Below are 19221 nucleotides of genomic sequence, written 5' to 3' on the forward strand. Positions count from 1 at the left end.
TCCAGGTTCCTGCTGGCCGCTGTCGTTTCCCTCATGCCAGCAGAGCTGCTCACCGGACCTCTGTGAGCCCAACTCATGGAGTCGGTCTGCCAAAGCACTAACCTTACCATAATGAATGATTCACGTGCTGCTGGCACCGCTCCCTGCATCACTTCACCACATGGCAAGACGAATGACGGAGGAATGCCAGAGAAGGGTGAGAGGCCGTGGCTAGGAACAGGGGATGGGACCTCCCCTACATCAGCCGACCGGCAACGTCAAGCCATGCCTTAGGGGCAGACGTGGGAATTGTGCCTGCTCCATTCTCCGTGCCTGCCCTGTTTTCCCCAACCTGTCACAGCGTCACAGATGTGGTTGAGCACCTCTGATGGACACCTGCCAGGCTGCCCTGAGCTTGCTGCTAGTGGGAAGCGTTAGGCATGGTTCCTGGCATCGGTCCGCAGGCACGGAGCGGCGGCTGCAGAACACCTACCAGTGGCAGCTGTGGAGCCCATTGCTAAATACCTGCTACCAGCCCCGTCTCCTCAGTTCTCTCTCAGCACGTTCACCACCTCACGGATGGTACAAACCCCTGAATTCACAATATGCCTGTCTGGGACACGTGACTGGTATGGGTTTCACACAGCTTTTTAAACGCTAAAAATTATAAGCATAGAGTTTGTCTGCAGGTACGACGTACTTAACCCCATACACAGCACCTCCTCTAGTTCCTAACTACCCAGAAGCATTTTTGTTTGTAGGCTCAGGTTCTTCTGCCCTAGTAGCTTCTCTTCAACACCATGGACACCATTCTCCTTCCATTTCAGGTCAGATTTCTTTGTCCTTTGTTACACAGCAAACTCGAACATCTACTCTGGGAAAACCTGCATGCCCTTCCATCTCTCCTACCACAAGCTTCCTGTATTCTGCAAGTCTATTTAACACTGCCTTGGTATGTTTTGCCTTTGATAATTTTCCATTCAGTTGTCCCTTCCAACATGGTCAGACTGATTTCCCACCTCAAGTCCTCTCCATATATCCAAGCACCAAAAACCTGAGTACAATCTTTAGGGATAACTATCCCACATTGTCCTTAATCTGAGGGGACAGGCTCAATAACCCTGCCAGTAAGTAAGAAATAATTGTTTTGATATTATTAAAAAAAATAACCAACCAAAAAAACCCACAAACACAACTACATCACTTCTGGGCTGGCCTTCCTTAAAAGCTCTTCCAACTTACTTAATTTTAGTGGAATTTCATGGGCTTTCTTGCTTTCCCCTGCCACAACTCTTTTCACAGACTTCAGCTAATGGGAAGTTTCAATGTATGGTGTTCGAGATCAAAAATATATGCAGTTCTCCAGTCCCTGTCTCACTCTACCGAAGATACCAAGCCGTCTGGCTCATTGCTCCAACACTTCTACAAACACTGCTGCACCACCTCCGGTGTTTTTGGTAAACCGGATGGAGACAAAGCAGCAATTGAGAATGGAAGTAACTACGTAGGAAATAACCTAATGGGGGGGCCCTCCTGCCCCCAGGTGAGCTGTTTTGTATTCAGCTCCAGCTGCAGAAAGGGCCCTTGGACTTGAATAGGGGAAGTCACTCCCAAATAAAGTATGGTGCCGGTGTGTTGGAGCCACACATACCTTCTGGCAGAGACGTGCTTCTTAAGCAATTATTACTTTTCCTGGATTCATTTGGGGCAGCTTTGGGGTGAGTTACAGTTGATTTCAGAATGCAGAAAAGGCCAAAGAGCATATACTCCTTGGAGAGTGAGCTGTCTTCTCCTTACAAATGTATATCGATCCTAACAATGGGACACAATTATGGCTGAGGTCTGTAGGCCCTAATTTAGTTTATCATTTAGTGATGCAAGAAAAAGGACCCTGCCCCCCACATTACTGTTACAATAAAGAGCCAAAATTGTTCATTTTACACTGAGTGAAACTTTACTTTCAGCAAAACTGAATAGAAATTATTTAATCATTCACCCTCTATTTACCTTTGATATCAAAGAAAAGTTAACATAGGCAGCTTCATGATGCATGTAAAACAAATCCCACCAGAGACCATTCCAGGATTTTAGGGGAAATTATTTGTATCATTATTATTCTAATGGGCTGTCTGCAATTTGAGATCAAACCCAATACATTTTTCCCCTAGTATCTGCAATGAATTCCAAAATTATGCAGATGATTATTTTATTAGTGTGTACCCAGATGGTAGGCTGCCAGACTCAGTTACTGTCATTGCATCTAGCTCTCTGTAACGCAAGAATTACTGAGAAAACAGTGCATTTGGCCACTGGTTATATAAATTAAGACCAAATCAACAGTTACAAACTCAATTCAAACAAAATCAATAAAAGGTATGTGAACTATCAGATTAGCAACATTAGATATAATGTTAACAATAATCTTTTCAGTTAAGATGCCTAGCACAACACTCAAACGTGGGAAATGTCTGACTACTGTGCCATAGCGTCATTCCTCACTGACGTTACTTAAAGTTAGTTCTATCAAAAGCGGTTCCTCGCTGGTCTTGCAGTTTACTGTACAGGTATACCATAGACCACAGCTGAAAGACAAGGATATAACTGCAAACTACAGCAAAGAGGGAAAAATGCATATTCACTTTAAGAGATCATTTTTATACTGCAGCAATCAGGTCCATTTATGGCATTTACCATACTAAAATGGTAATGGTGTTTATTCCAAGATTATATTTTGTATAAATGCAATGTTTGTCTCTTCCTGCCTCCAAGGGACAGTTACTCAGATACACTTTGTAAAACCATTTTGGATATGAAAAGCACTGAGTATAATACCGGCTGTGAGGATAAAGTACCCAGTGTATTGTAAGATTACTTATCAAATCACAAAGCCATAGAACTGCAGGGCTGCAAAGAACCTCCAGAGATGATGCTGTACAATGAGGCTGGATCAACCGTCTGGCATACACATGGGCTAATAAGCTCTTTGCAGCAGACAGCTATCTGAGTCCCAGATATTTTAGCATCCATTCTCACCCTGGAATCTTCTCAGTTGCTGAGTATTCCCCTCTTTCTCTCCTTGCTTTGATTTCTTCCTTTGGGTGTCCATCTCAGCTTTCTGATCCGTTTTGTGCAGCTGTGGACTCCTCTCTTCTGGCATCAGCACCAGCCCTTCGGGGGTAGTCACGTGGCCAATAAGCCTCAGACACATTTGCCCTTACTTGGCCCCCAGCCGACACAGTATTTCAGCCTTGCAGGGCACAAATACCAAGTATAGCCTAGGGTTTCCTTCTTCCACTAAGTTTTGGACCTCTCTCTCTTCTCTGCAGCAAGTTGCCCACTGCACTCCGCTGGGGTGCACGGACAGACAGATCACTGGGGAGGAAGGTACTGGCAGAAGTAACCTGGCTTGCTCTGCTGGACTGTGACAGGTAAGCAGAGGACTGTGACAGTGTTTTCTGCTTAGAGAATTGCTCCTCATCTTCCTCAGGAAGAGGCAGAAAGCCAGCTCTGGCCCACAGGATGCCAGCTTAACTGCAAGGGATAAAGCATGTTCCAAAAGTGTGAAAGCATAATCCACAAGTGCAGAAGTCAGCAGCATATCAAGGAGGTGGCAACCTAAATACACCTTACACTGCTTCACAAATCTGTTCTCTATCTTTCCAGGCGTCAGTAGGAAGATTGTACTATCGGATCTGGACTAGCTAGAAGCCAAGTGTTACATTAAAATCTGTAGGCCACAGGAGGCTTGTGAACATAGGTCTTTTGTTGAAATGTTCTCTCTATACTGTATCTACGGATTTGGTTTAGCTTTACACCTAGGTTCTTCTGGCACAGCTGTTCGCATTAGGAAAGTCAAGCATGATGACAGATCTGATAGTCAGCACTGTCTGACGCAAACGTGGGAAGAAGGAAGCAAGAGAAATCAAAGAAGAAAAATGTGTCTCTCCATTAATACACAACAGCAAACAGTCTAGCCATACTCTTGCTGAAAGGAATTTGATGTCTCGGTCAGTGCTTTGCCTAATGAGCTACCAACATCAATCTGTCATCATCTGTATTATTTGAAATGGCCTCTGCTGACACAAGGTATATTCATGTACTGGCCCTCCTGGGCACTTGAGAGTTCAAGTCCTGGCCAGTTTATACCACACTGAATGATAATGAAGGGTAACGGAATAATCATTGGCTTCCTTCTCTCAGGGGGAGGCAAGAATGTTATTGTAGGGATCTCCCCCAGCCAAGAATGGCTTTTGATTACAGAACAGGGAATACCACTTATTTGCTTCTCTGTGTACAAAGAGTCTCTAGTAGTTCCTTGCAACAGTGCTTTAGCTCTCCATAGCACATGTAACACATCTGTCCGTCTGTGCTGGCATTTCCCTGAGCCTGTCCTGAGTACCTGATTCTCAAGACCTTGCAGGGCTATATGGCAGTTCAAGAGATGAACACCGACAATGGCTGGGAATTTCAAGCAGAGGGGATATGCCAGAGAAAAAGGCTGAGATGCCCACCAAAAAATGGTGTAGCCTCACCAGTGTGGCTCCGAGAGTTATTTTTACATGCGGGCAAGAACAAAAGCAGTGTTCAGCACCTGCCAGTTACAGCACACGTTGTAACCGGTAGAATTTAACACCACTGTTAGGTTCAGAATCTCTCGGCTGAATGTAAACAAAGCTACAGCTCGCTCTCCTTTGCCATTACACGACTTAACAAATTCACAAGTGTATCAGGAAAAGGTGTTGATGTTCACCTCTTTATACAAACGTGACACTGGATGTTGTTTTTAATCAGCCCGTGATGCTTACATTCACATCTCCCTTTCTTCTAGACACTAAGGAGAAGGTCACCTGGGCACCTGTGTCTGTTCAGAGCACCACATGCTTATTGCTCTTGACAGCTTGGAGTCCAGGTCTGCTGTGAAACTGATGTATAAACTCAGCTAGGAAAGCTGTAAGTTTAACTACTTTGCTGTCACAAAAGTTATCCGTACTTTATGTCTAACATGGAAAATTTCACATCCTTAAGAAGAAATGTCTATATAATTTATTTCAAATTGCACTGACTTGGAAAGACCCACTTCCCCTATTGCAAAAAAAAGTTGTAATGTATTGCCTCCATGCTATTAAATTAAAATGTCCACATCATGTTTCCTCTCCTAGTTCTAGCTTTTTAGCTATGTGGCTTGAAGGCTGCAGAAAGAGTGAATAAATGGATGACATGGACAAATAGCAGTAAAAAAACCCTTCCTGATCATATGCCTCACCAAAAATAAATAACTTTAATTCAAAAAAAAAAAAAAAAAGTCTTTTGCTTGTCAGAATTATGTAAATCTCACTGAGATATTGATTGTGTTTGTCATGCCCCCGAAGGAGTGTTCCAAGGTGAGAAAACACAGCAGTTTGCCACCCTCCCACCCGCCTCTCCCCAGTCCTGTAACTGCATGGACCCTCCTCTCACTTATGCCAGCGAGCCCCCACAAGGAGACACACGCAGTGTTTCCAAACCAGTAGCTCAGTATAGTGAAGTACCAATTTCACGTTCTTAGAGGCAGCCCTCCTTTGTCTAACAAATAGCAAGCTAAAGACTGCCACAGCATAAGAATGAATGTACAGCTTTTCCTCCCAAATTCAGTGCAAAAAGCACTCACTTACAATGCCAAGAGTGAACTTGGTTTCTCACATCAAAAATATGTCATTGCAGCTGAGCATGTGGGAATCCAAGAGCACAGCAGGTTTCCCTAACACTTGCTACTAAATTTCAGGATTTAACTCAGCAAGGGAAGGTAACCTGTGGAGTTATCACATGGAGTTTTCCATCAAAGAGACTAGCAGCATCATAGGACATGACAGTCTCCAGACCAATTGTGAATTTACTTCTTCTAATGTTCCTGTAAGTAGAAGGAATTAATGTCGCATGTTTCAATTTGCCTCTTTAAACTTGGGCTGTGTGTCTGTGGACACCCTGCTAACGCCAGGACCGCCACTGGTTCTCATGGTAAGTGGAGTTTAAATTCACTTAGGTTGATGTGCTTATCGCTGAGACAAGAAGAGGTCGGCCTGACCATAGGGCGTCTGTTTACTCAGAGAGAAATATTCTGTTTCTGCCACCAGATCCGCCCTTGGCTCCCGCTGTTCAGCTCCACAGTCTCTTCCCAGGTATCTTGCTTTATTTGTTCTGGGTTCTGCTATGAGGCACTGATCAAGGTGAGCACCCACAGAAGCTGGAAACCCAAACCAGCATAGGAACATGAAGCCAAATGAAAAACGTCAGTAACTGCTAATCTCTGATTTCACAGTTGCTTCCTATCCATCTCCAGCAAACTTTCCCACAGCCGTCACATTGCACAGGCCTGAAACTGAGAGAACCATGACATCCCTACTGAAGCAAAAATTCCCTGTTGTTAAGTGTTGCATGGCAACATAAGTAACTCTGACCTTGATAAAAGGATAAAAAGTATAAAAATTAAGGGCGGACTTACATATCAGTGTAGCATAACATAGGGTAAGAGTCATACAAGAGGCTTGAAAACCCTCATCTCAGAAAACTCTTGTTGTTACTGGCTGCAACATCAAAACACACAGCAGAGAAAATGCGGAAATGGAGAGGAAAATTTAAATCAATCAAAAACTTCGCTAAGACAAAACATCTTATATAAGCTTCCCACTGGGAAGAAAAGGAGAATAGACTCTCATGTAACAAATGCTAGTTATGTCACTTGATGTACTTCTGGAAGGCACTCAAGTATTTCAGTGGCACAGACAATAGAAGAGCAAAATAGAACAAGACAGAACAGAACAGAAATAGATTTGGTTGGCTTTGTCTGGGAGAGATGGTCAAAAATTAGAACTTTAATTCCAGTAAAAATTTCAGAATTCTCAACAACTTTTCATGCTCTTTCAAAAAAGCAATACAGTTTTTGAAAGGAAACTCCAGCAAATAACGTTTATCTCAAACAATCAGTACTATTTCTGGAAGCCCAAATTTCAACCCTCTCAGTCCTGCTACATCTCCAGTATTCCATGAATCCCTAAACTTTTACTGAATGGCATCTAGTTAGCCCAACTTTTAAATTCCTCTAATGTTTAGAATAGATCTTTTTACCCAACAATACTGAAACATTTTACCAAAACCAGTGAGTTATTTCAGAACACAGGAGTAATGTGGGAAATAACTATAAAATGGAAATAATAGCTAAGAGAGAGAGAAAAAAATCAAGATCAGCAAAGTTCAGTGAAAAGGAATCTCTGGGTAGGCACCAAAAACTAGGAGCTCACAAATTAGATACCACTTCTGCACATTTTATTTCTCACAGTAAGAAATTTCTGTAGGTTTTCATGCATTTTATTTTCAAATGCTGAATACACTGTCATTAAAAAAGACAATAAAAGCTGCCTTGACAAGAGCGGTGACTTTATAACATCTTCCCTGCAGATGTTTTCTTGCCTTATGTGCAGGTTTCTGTGTAGGTGATGGCCATACAGGAGACAACCCTAATGTTCCAATATCTTGTGAACTCGATGATCCAAAAGTAATGTACTTAATCAAGTGTAAAGCAAGAGGTGATTAAGTTTTGCAGTACTGTACAATGCCTGACTGCTCAGAAATGCATCTTTTGATGTGGTGCAGAGAACTGGACCAGTTCTGTCTGCTGTACCAAAAAAACGATGTTTCAGTAATTTGAAAAAAAAAAAAAAGAGCCTCAGAAATCCCCACAAGTGTTCAACTTAGATCTGAAGCTTTAAAAAGATTATATTTATCTGTTTGCTTGTTTAATTTGTTTGAATTTGGTGCTCAGAAAGGTACCAACTTGACATCTCGTGGAAGCAATTCTTTGCTTTTTTTCAGATGACACCGAGCAGGGGCAGCGAGCTTCCAATCATCACTAGTTGTTCTAAGCATCCAACCAAAAAAAAGGGGAGAGAAAAAAAAAACAAAAAACAATACCATCAACTCACCTTTCCATTGCAGTTTATATGAATTATTAAGAACTGAGATTCAGTGGAGCCTCAACTCTTGAGCGTGGAATCAATACTGTATTTTATATAACAAGGGCAGTAAAGCCAGCTTGTTCTATTTCCATCACAGTGAAGCCTTGTCAAGTCTTCCATGCAACCTAATTTCACTAGGGCCAAAGTCTAACACTACTGACGTGAAAGACTTGTTCACCTCAGCAGGGTCAAGATGTGACCTTCTGTCCAGGAGCCTGTGGAAGTCGGCTCACTTTCTTGGGCTGGAAGAACTATTCGTAGCCACTACAAAAGGCCAACTTTTTACTATGCCCCAGACATGAAAGAATAGATCTGTGCTGAATTCAAAGAGAAGTTGCTTCTGCAATTATTGCCTCTTGAGGGAGGGTGCCTAAAAAGGGCCAGCTGTGACGGGACACAGGCCTGCAAGGGAACTGACATCAGCAATCTCCCTTCCACAAGGGAATAATCAGGCAGATCTGTGCTCGTCTGTATCCAAACAGCAAAAGGCTCTTTTGTTGTAACACCTGTAGCCAAACTACCTGACTGCTTTTTCAAATGCCATTTCCAAGCATAAAAAACAAATACCCACTTCCTCACGCATATCACAAGTCACCCCAAAAAAGTGCTAGCTGCAAACCCCCTGCATTGCACTGAATATTGATAGTCATGCAGGCACATTTCTGGTCCTTGGCATGCCAAAGAAGAAAGTTCAGGCAGTCACCGAGAGGGGAAGGTCTTGGGGAAGCCTCCAGAGAAACTGCGATGAGGTTCAGTGGACTCCGAAGTATTTCCCTTTTATCCTGCTTGGTAAATGGAATATGGAATGCGAGTGACAAGGGAGAGGGAAGAAACAAGATAATAAATTCTGTTTGCTATTTGAGGTTTTAAAGTTGTTCTTTGAAAATGGACCCTGAAGTTGTCTGAGCTGATTTATATGATATGTTTAGGAATACCTAGAGCTTGATTACAGAAATGTAATACAACCTACAGTATTTGCAACTCTGAAATGGAGCAGATGTAACCTAAGAAACTGAGCAATGATAACATTTAATTTATAAATCATGGTCCAAGTCCTTCACAGTTGTAATTATATGTCACTTAGGTGAAAACCAATTTCAGTCTGCACCTGTTGGAAATTTACCTCAATGCTTCACAGAAAAAAAAAGGAAAGACAGAATTTAAGGATTCACAGATTAGAAATTGAAGCATGGATTAAAAATACAAAGTCAAATGCTAACTTCTAAATACATTTATCATGATTCAAAAGATACCCACAACAAACACTCAAAGGGTGGGTGATTTTGGGACACAAAACCTTCATCGTTTAAGTGTTCCAGGTCAAAGTCAAGAAGACAAATGATCATCCACACAATAGAACAAATGCCAAACAACACCTGATTTCAAGCAAAGGGAAGAAATCAATCATGCTTAGAGTATTTTTTTTCCTGCATGAGATAGAAAGAGCCTTTCTTTTCCCCAGGAATCTCTTCAATATGCAAATCCTAGTATCTAGAGCTCACCTCATCCTACACATAAAAGAAGGAAATCATTCCATCTTTGTAGCCGAAGGAAATAATTTCACCTTTTTAATCTCTTCCAGATCTCCTTCATCACTTCATTTGTCCAACAGAACCATTCCTACTTATGCTGTTTTCCACGTTTCCAAATTCTAGTAGAAAGAGACATAACTCGACTTTTTTTTCACCTTTTGTCTTTTAGTCCCCGTCACACTATCATACAAGCTGAGAAATATTTATCGAAAGTGAAAACTTCTAAATATGCTGAAGTCCTCCTATTCATCTCGAATTTGCAACTAATTCCTGAACTCCTTGAAAATGACAACAGAAGTTCAGACATTTTAAAGCCAGAGGGGACCTTCACAATTCTCAGTCTGATCACCACCATAAAATGGATCATAGAAACCCATGCCAAAATCCCCACAGGAAAAAAACTTTTCTCCTGATTGAGCTACAGTCTTTCTAGCTAGAGTCTATCCGGAGAAAAATACAAAGCCTTAATTAAAGACCATAAATGCTGAACACATCCTAGAAGCTATATTCTGCTCCACAGAACATTGTTGTTTTCCAGTCATTGTTTTGTACACACAGACACTGTGAAACTAAATATAAAGGCGGGGTCCAGCACTGCTTAGCTGCTCTCTGGCTGAATCACAGAATCGCTACCAGCAGCCTCACACTTCTCCCTTTCGCTCTCTTTCTATACATAATTCGGGCATTTTCATTCAGGTATTTGAAAGTCAGGTGAGGTGGCTGCTCCAGAGTAAAGCTAATCCACATTCTGGAAGTCCAGGCACAACTTCAAACGTGGGAGATTTGTACCTCATTTCCTACTTGCTAGGAAACTGGTTTAACTCTTAAACGGTTATGGAGAGCCACCATTGCCTTCTCTGGCTTGAACCGTCTATCGGGGTGCCTTAGGTATGCTCAGAGTTCATCTGGCACACTAAAACTTGGGGATTTAGGCACTGCAGTGCCCAGCTCATGGCACTCAAATGACCTTAGATGGAAAACAAACTTTGTTTTGTTTAGGTCAGCTGAGCAATGCAAAACCATAATAATACGTGCCTAACTGGATGGGGATTTTTTTTGGCACACTAGTCTAGATTTAAGCAGCTAATTTTGATCTAAGTTCTTAAAAACAATTTTGTGCCTTTTCAGGTCTTATATCAAACCCTCAAATCTGTACAACATATTCCATGAAAATTTCTCCAAAACACCTGCATTGCAGAATAAAATCTGAATATCGGAACAGGAATTACTGGAAATATTCAGATTAATCAGAGAAATAAAGAGCTGATGCAAAAGATTTAGAAACTACGTCTCATTTCCTATTCCAAATGAATTCAGTGACAAAAGCTGCTATATAATTAAATTCGCTGCTGAATGTGATCCTTAGAACCGATTCAAATTCTGTTTTCTAATTTATCATGGTTCTGCTCTCCCAGTTTACACGGGTGTCTGGTGAGATTTGGTCCCTAACAGAATGGGTCCTGTTTATCAGAAAGCTTAACCAGCCCTAGCATCTCTCCACATTTAACAGTAGGGATCATCTTTCTCTTGCATGTACTGTACTTAGTTGGTAGAGGAGCATGTAAAAATTATCTTAATTTTTTGCTGATGCTTTCTTCTTTTTAGCAGACTTCGCAATGTCCTACCTGATAAAATTTACTTTGGCCAATATTAATCAGTCAGCCTGATGTCCTAACATTTACTTTTCTCTTTTGTTGTTTGCAATGCATTCTTGGAACCGGGACAAATATCAGACATGCACTCATGCAAAGTCTGTGGTATGTACTATATAAATGAGTCCCCGGTTCCAGCTACCTAGCCACCATCTGAACAGTATTCTTAGACCTTTACTTCTGAGAGGGATCGATTTTCTCTGGGTGCCATGAAGGCACTACTAGCTTTAATACTGCTTGTTCAACTTCCAATTCACAGAGCTGTACCCACAGCTCCCCCGCCTCCCTTGGGCTGCGATGACCCAGAATCTGAAGCAGCAGCTGAGGTAGCTGTGAATTACATTAATGACCACAGCCACCACGGATACAAGTTTGCCTTGAACAGAATCGAGCAAGTCCGCGTGCTGCCGCAGGTAAGTGAGGAGACTGCACGCTGAGCCCTGCGTTAAACTGGGAACGCTTGGAAATGACCAACGAGCCCTGCCAAGGGCTGGATCCTCACCGGGGGGAATCAGCAGGGCTCTATTGATTTAAATGGTGCAATGCCACCTTTTAGCGGTTGAGAATCCAGGTCACTGGAATGCATCTCTCAAAGAGCAGAACAGAGGGGGGGAGAGAAACGTTAAGTTATTTTGGTACAATGCTAGAAAGAGCTCAGTTCAGAAATGCAGCACGCCTGCTAGGGCAGATCACTCACAGTGCTGATTCATGAGCCCGGTAGCTAATCTGGAGAGAAACTGTGAGGATAATTCTCATGATGCAGGTAATATTTATTGGCTAAATGCATACCTACCGTAACTCCATGCTATTAGTGATTTTGGAGTAGGTATGAATTTTACCTAATATCCCATTGAGCTGACAAGGAAGCTGAATGGAAGTAACTGTGCTTTGCAGTCTCATTTCCACTAAGATCTACTCACATCATTCTAGCCATCTAGAAAGGCAGTAGAAATGGTCATGAATACAACGCATGCACACATTTAGAATCCTTGATTTTCTCAAACCACTGGAAAGGGCTGCAATTATTAACGAGAATGAAACTCCAGGGCTGTTTGCTACTTGACAAGAGAGAGAAGATGTCATTTACTAGAGAATGGAGCAATCATTAATGAGATTAGAAGTGTCCCCAAGGTTACTTACACAAAAACACTGGTGACAGTGGTTTGCTCTCATTTAATACTTTTACTCTAAAATAACTTCATTGGTTTAAAAGGAATCACTCACGACTCAAACCTCAGAGTTAATTTCAGTGCTAGGGAGCCTCATTGCTGCCCTGCCATTCACATGTCTTACATTAGAGTTGAAAATGTTTGGGAACAACCATAAAAGATCTGTCAGTCCATAAAGAACATGAATATTGAGGCTGGAATTTATGTGGTGGAATTCAGTGTAATTCCAATGGAGTAAATGGGACAGCCCAATGTACACCAGTATGCGGAGTTTATCTGGTATCTGGTTATAGATACAGATTTTTTTCATCAACAAAACCAGCTGTTGATTTTTTAAAACTACCCAACAAAATAAAATCAAGTTAACTTAAGAGACCCGACCCACTATATGCAAACTGGACTTTTGAAAAATTATGGGCCAGCTCTTTAGCTGATAAAAAAAAAATAGTGGGACATCAGTGGGACAATCTAGACTTACTCCAGCTAAAAAAGCAGCTCTTGTTTCTTATGAAGTTATACAGTAAGGAACTATTCAGACACTCTAGCATATACCTGGAGCTACCCAACGACAGTCAGCAAGAGACCACAGCTCAGCCCCAGGGAAGAAATCTGGTGATGTTTTGAGAAGTAAATACCACTTTTCTTGCTTTTTTCTTCCAGGGGCCAAATAATGAGATACTGTTTCTTGAACTTGACTTGTTGGAGACCACATGTCCCATTCTTAGCCCTACACCTCTTGCAAATTGCACAGTAAGGAGCTTCACAGAACATGTGAGTATCCAAAGCATTACTACCTTGGTGCAAAAGTACAAGCTCAGTGTGTTGATGCTCGGGGCCAGTTATGATCAGTTAGATCATAAGGTACAAACACAACCTTCCCTTGGCTACATGTGGGGTGTTAACTAGGGAAATTACGTCAAGTCTAGCCACCAGTGACTGCAGCAGAGCTATTCCCTTCAGCCAGGGCTCTGCCCTCACAGCAATGCTCTGCTGGAATTTACTGGCCTCAGATATTTTGTTCTTATGCAAGTGTGATCCAGCTGTGAAAAGCTTCCCCTAAGCAAAGCACTGGAAGTGTTGTCTGAGTACAGGCAGCTTTGCTTCCTAAGCAGAAAGCAGAGTGAGCAATTGACAATTTAAGCCTCCTGTTTCTAGATCGGGGCCCAATTCGCAAAGCTCATGACTAAATCCACCCCTGTATTCACCAGGGCTTGGATCCCATTTTCCATGCTGGGGGAGGTAACTAACTGTTCCCTCTTCTCAGCTTTGCCTTTGACATCTCCTCCCCTGTTGGATGCTGCATGCGAGCCAGCTCACACAAGGCAGCACAGTGCTGTTACCATGGCCACTGACCAGCCGAGATTACAGCGCGAGTGTTATCAAACAGCTCTGCAGAAGGTCTTAATTCATAAGGATTCGTATTCTCTGCTCTTTATGAGAGAGGAACCTGAACTAAACGTCTATAACCTAGATACCGCGGCATTTCTGATACTTCTGAGATCCAGATTAGGATCTGAATTTTGCTGTCCGGGTCTGCCTTTTACAAAATCACAGACATCAGGACAGGCCTGCCAAGGTCTTTGCAATCAGGCTGATTCTGCAGGAACACTCGGCCAGGATCTGTTCTTTTGAATATAGCAATCATTGCCTTTTTCAGAAATTCCTATCTATCTGTACAATGTAACCCTTTGATTTTTGTCTCTCTCTAGGCAGTTGAGGGTGACTGTGATGTTAAACTGCAGAACTTGAATGGAAAGCTGTCTGTACTTGCTAGTAAATGCCACTCACATGCAGGTAAAGATTTGTGTCTTTGTGTTTGAATCTAAAGGCTGGAGCATTGCTATAGCAGTTGCCACAGTTCACTAGCCCCTCTAATTCTAAAACACTGGCAAGTACTGTGTATAAATATGGCATAAAAGAAAAACAAAAATGGGTTTTCTAAAACCAGCTGTTCTGGAAGTCACTTCTTCCCTTTTATGATTTCACTCACCTACAAACCTGGCCCCCTCTCTTAGCTCCTCTTTACTCTAACAGCTAAGATATGCTAAGCCTACCTCGGGAGCACTTCCCAGATTTGACCTAGAGATGGCTGGCACTGAAGCACTGAGGCTTTTCCTTAAGAATTTGATTCCTTGCTGGTCTGAATTTACTAGAGTTTGTTGATCTTCAGAACCCCTTTGCCAGGTGCCCTTTATTTACTAAACCTGGCATTTTTGATATTGCCATGGGAAAGTGGAATCTGTTCTGCATGCTCTGCGTGAGAGCTCTTTGCTGGGTATGCAATGTTTTCAGGACTGTTTTTAAAACTGGTGAGTGAATGAAACACACTCTTGCAAACACAATTCCGACAAATTAAAAGACTTTAATTTTTCCACCATTTCTTGTGTGACCTGTGGCATCTTTTCATTGGTGCCATGGATAGTTTGCCAGAAAGAAAAATGATTAACACCTGAGCATTTGAAATGCGCTATTGAAGCCCACAAGACTTTTGCTTGCATGAAGACTTCAGGACATGAAAAGCAAAAGTCGTGTGAAATACTGCCATCTATAGTTTGTGCTGAAAAAAATCCTTGCGCTATAATTTGGGACAGATGGTGAAACACAGCGTTTTGCGTCACTGAATAGGTCTGCACCGTCTTTCAAAGCAACCTCTGATGAGATTGAAACATAATCTGTTCCTACTGCAGACTCACGTGAAGATGTTCTCCAGCTCTGCCCTGACTGCCTGCTCCTTGCGAGTCTAAACAACACTGAGGTGTTAGCAGCTGTAACTGCTGCCCTCAATGACCACAACAGCAAAACCCCTGATGCCTACCTCAGACTCCTTGAGATTGGAAGAGCCAAAATACAGGTAATTACTAGAACTAAGTCTGCCCTTCCATGTAAATAGAGCATTTCTTCCATGGCGCTTGAGCAGTGGTAACTAGTTATGCGTGCAAACAGATCTGAATTTGCTTTAAATTGCCCTACTGAATTGCTCTTGATTTCCCAAGCATTTTGTGTCATCTTAGCCACAGGATTCCCTTTGACTTCTGTGGGAGATGCAGAGCTACAAGTCACAACATTTGCCTTTTATCTTTCCCCAGCAGCTCTGCAGTTGCAAACACTGCAAAGTCATTTAAACATTCTTCCTGTTTTATCAGTATCACCCAGTGCACATGGTCTCTGTTGAGTTTGCTGTGGCTGCCACAAACTGCACAGCAGAAGAGGCTAAAGCTAATCTGGAGGCTTGTCAACTGCTTCCTGAGGATCAGTCTGTAAGTACGCCAGCACATCCATCCTGATCTCGCCAGCTCAGAGGTAGAAAAGAGGCATGCTGTGATGCACTTGCACTTGTACAGGAATAGACCTTTGTGAGAATGAAAGAAAGTGCAAGAGTTGTATACCACCATGATACGCTTTTCAATGCATGCTTTCTAAAGCTATATCACACCTTTCTCTTCTCTCTGATGTATCTGGGTTGAATCCTAATGCATTTGAATATATTTCAAAAAGGGCTGAGGACGAGAGCATCCTTAACACAAAATATTTTTAATAAACAGAATATATATTATAATTTACTTTTCTTAATAAGTGCACCTGAGGAAATCAAGCTCCTTTGTAGTGGGCAGTACACAAACACAAAACAAAAAAGTAGACTGTTTTATCTTCCTACAATTAAAGTGCTGTCGGTATGCTTTGTTTTCATGCATAGGTTCTTGAGAACTATACTATATACTGTACTATACTATATACTATATACTGTACTATATACTGTACTGAACTATACTCTATACTATATATTGTTTTTTTTTGTTTGTTTGTTTTGTTCTGATGAAACAAAAGTGTCCTAGGCAGATTCAGTGGATGGGAACAGTTTACCTAGATTCCTACATATTCCTTCCCTCCCTTATATCCAGACACACAAACAGTCTTATTCTAAAAGAATACTGGAGTTCCCCTTATTTGGTGGTTACACATTTAAACAGTTTGGCTTTTGTGTCCAACATGCTAAAAAGCAAGCACTTTACTGCTCAGATAAAGCATGAGATGTAGCTATTCCTAAATGTACTGAAATTAAAAACTCTAATGCAGGTCTCCTCTATTTTCTCACTATTTTCTCTTGATTCTATTATGCTTTGCCAGAATTTCGGTTTCTGCAGAGCAACAATGGTAACACGGCCCAAAGAGGATCTCCAAGTAGACTGCGAGCTGTACGGACACCAGGTACCAAACCTGTGGATACTCCCTTCCTTTCCAAAGCATTCTAGCCTACCAGTACTGTTTGAAGCAATTGCCCTGAGTTTACCTCTTTCACTGTAGACTGCATTAGCTATCTGCAATAACTTAACAGTTTAACTTTGTATCCCAAAAAATAAGATAAGGTGGCTCCTGGTTGTCCTATGGATTTCTGTGCCAGGAATTGTGTCACCTCTGTCATTCATGCTTAACGTGGTTTGTTTTCCTAACTATTTGGGAGCTTCACGTGTCCAGTAAGGCAAAGGGAACCAAATTCTGCGCAGCTAAGGGGAAGGGGCAGCCAGGTATAAAAAATAAAAGAGCAACTGTGGTAGATCAAATAACTGGGAGCTTTTGCTACTGGCAGTCCTTAGACCTGACTGAATTCAGGGACCCTGAGCTGCACTGCTATAGCAAGTGAGAAACCTGTGTGCACAGGACTTGAGTGGTCTCCAGGTATTATACCCTCCAATTGGTTTGAGAAGAGTTAACTGGTCACCGAGTACTTCCTACAGACCAAAGCTCTTGGAAACACAACAGTAATTAACTGTCTAAAAGATATATGAAAGAAGGAATACAGTTTATAGGAGCAGCTCGGTTTGGATGTTTCACTAGCCGCATACATCACAGTGAAAGTTCACATAGCACAGAATTTGATGATAATGATCCACTGGATACTACAAATGTGTTTCTGGGTTCCTGTGTATGTGTGTTCAAATCCAAATCAAAACTTTCCTGCTGGTCAGAAACATTTTGTATCTGGGCTGGGAGTCAGTGCCTAGTTAGGAGAAGGGTACCTAGTAAGGTATCGATGACCTGTATATGATAAATCCCAAGCAACCTACACAGTTACTGTACATGCAATAACTGTAACACACACACAAACTTTTTCTTTTCCAGCCCGGAGTTACCTTCTCTCACCCAGGCCAAGACACATCAGCAGGACTGGTACCCAGCCCTGGACAAGGCTTCACTAACCATAACCTCAGACTTTCCCACAACAGCCCTGTTGCATCTGAATCCAGCTCTTCAGAGTTTCCTTCTTCTGTGCTTTTGGCAAAATCTGTAGCAAAGAGAGCAGCTCCAGAGGTTGCTCAGCACGATAAAGTCCCTCGCCCAGTTGGCTTTGCGCTTCCTCCTCCTCCATGCCCTGGCAAGGTTCGCTATTTCAAGATATAGGCTGTGTTACAGCCATGGCAAGACAACTAACTGAAGGATCGGCGTGCAGCAGCAGCATCAACACACGGAGCACAACACCAGGTGCAAATAGCTGAGAACTTGACTCTGGGCCCAACTGAGTTTCACCCTCCAGAGAACAGAGCTGAGGCCAGGATCTTGCAAAGGCCTGCTACAAAATATAGGGGACTGAAACCTACAGCAGTTGTTTTCTCTACATACAGGGATGCTCTAGTTAAAATACAGCAAAAATTGTTTCAATGAAACTGTTGAAAGAGCTATACAACAGTTGTAGCTTTGTGATAGAAACACCAGCCGAAAAATGACTTCACAATAAAATGTTCAACAAAAATGCTTTGGTACCTTCTCCCTGTATATTTTTTCATTTAGTTGTCAAGTATCTCCTTCATGGCATTATGAGTCATATTCTGGGCCTGATTTCAAAAACAGTAAGCTCCTGCGTTCCTCATCAGCTTCCCTGGGATGTGTGGGTGCTGAGCGCTGCAGAAAATCAGGTCAGTCCTTTCTTTTGATCACACACCAACAGCACTAAAGAAGTGGCAGGAAAAAAATGTATTTTTCCCTTCCACCTGTAGTGTTTCCTAGCATGTACCTCCTTTTAGTACCCACCAGAAAAACCTCAATAATTTTGGATATGACATAAAGAATAATGAGAGCGTCGATGCCTACAAAAAGAACAAAGAATCAGAACACATTGCTGCACAGGCTGAAAGCATCGATACTCCCAACCACGCACATGTGTCTTCTCTGTCCTCCAGCAGATACACAGGCACAATATGATCCTGGGGTACTGTACGCCTTGTGTGCCTCTGAGGGAAAACCAGCTCAAAGGAATAAAAATACACTACAGACACACGACTCATGTAATAGGACCCAGACAGTGATGGCAATTTACCATTGTCCTAGCAGTCAGATCTTCCCTGTGTTTCTCACGTGTTACAGCCCAAATCTATTCTAGGTAGAGAAGTAAAAAGACACAGGGGCCAGAAAGATCTTTACCAGACTGGAATTGTGCAGGCCCAGGGGAGCAGTCTCAGAGACGGTCATGAATCTTTAACCAGGAACAGCACTTGCTACAAGATAATTACCATGCAGGCAGCAAAACCTGAAGAACACGTCATTTCTGAACTGCTTCAAATAACCTAGTCTATTCTCTTAGTTACAACCTTGCGGCGTTCAGTAAGCAACACAACTAACATTTGCTCTTCGCGACAGTGCAACAGGTTGGTATACGGAAAGCTTCTGCTCTGCTGTGTCAATGGCGAAAAGAAAAAGCCTTATGTACTTGTATGAGTGCTCGCCTGGGTGTGCGGAGGGGAAAAAAGGGAAAACCAGCCCCAACTCTGAGCCCCAGCATAACGTGATGGCGGCATCCTGCCAACAAGCTCCCCCCTGTAGGGCAGCAGCTCTCCCGTTTGAGGAACACGCTGAGTTCTCGCAGGCCGTGTGTTGCAGGCAATTGCAGAAGTTACATGCCAGGCAGGTG

At 42.4% G+C, this 19221-nt stretch overlaps 2 protein-coding genes across 2 annotated transcripts in view; one reads left to right on the forward strand and one right to left on the reverse strand.

Annotated features, from left to right (window-relative positions):
* The window catches only part of SENP5 (SUMO specific peptidase 5), a 180530-nt gene that overhangs the window by 109519 nt on the left and 51790 nt on the right, over window positions 1-19221 (reverse strand). The window lies entirely within an intron of this gene.
* AHSG (alpha 2-HS glycoprotein) lies at window positions 11283-18066 on the forward strand. The gene is made up of 7 exons (XM_083848397.1): window positions 11283-11564; window positions 12981-13091; window positions 14030-14114; window positions 15008-15171; window positions 15464-15577; window positions 16446-16526; window positions 17439-18066. Exons 1-7 carry the CDS (start codon window positions 11361-11363, stop codon window positions 17715-17717), a joined length of 1038 nt encoding a protein of 345 aa, XP_083704523.1. The 5' UTR covers window positions 11283-11360; the 3' UTR covers window positions 17718-18066.

The sequence above is a fragment of the Anser anser genome, assembly GCF_964211835.1.
Source record: "Anser anser genome assembly, chromosome: 9".
Taxonomy (NCBI): Eukaryota; Metazoa; Chordata; class Aves; order Anseriformes; family Anatidae; genus Anser; species Anser anser.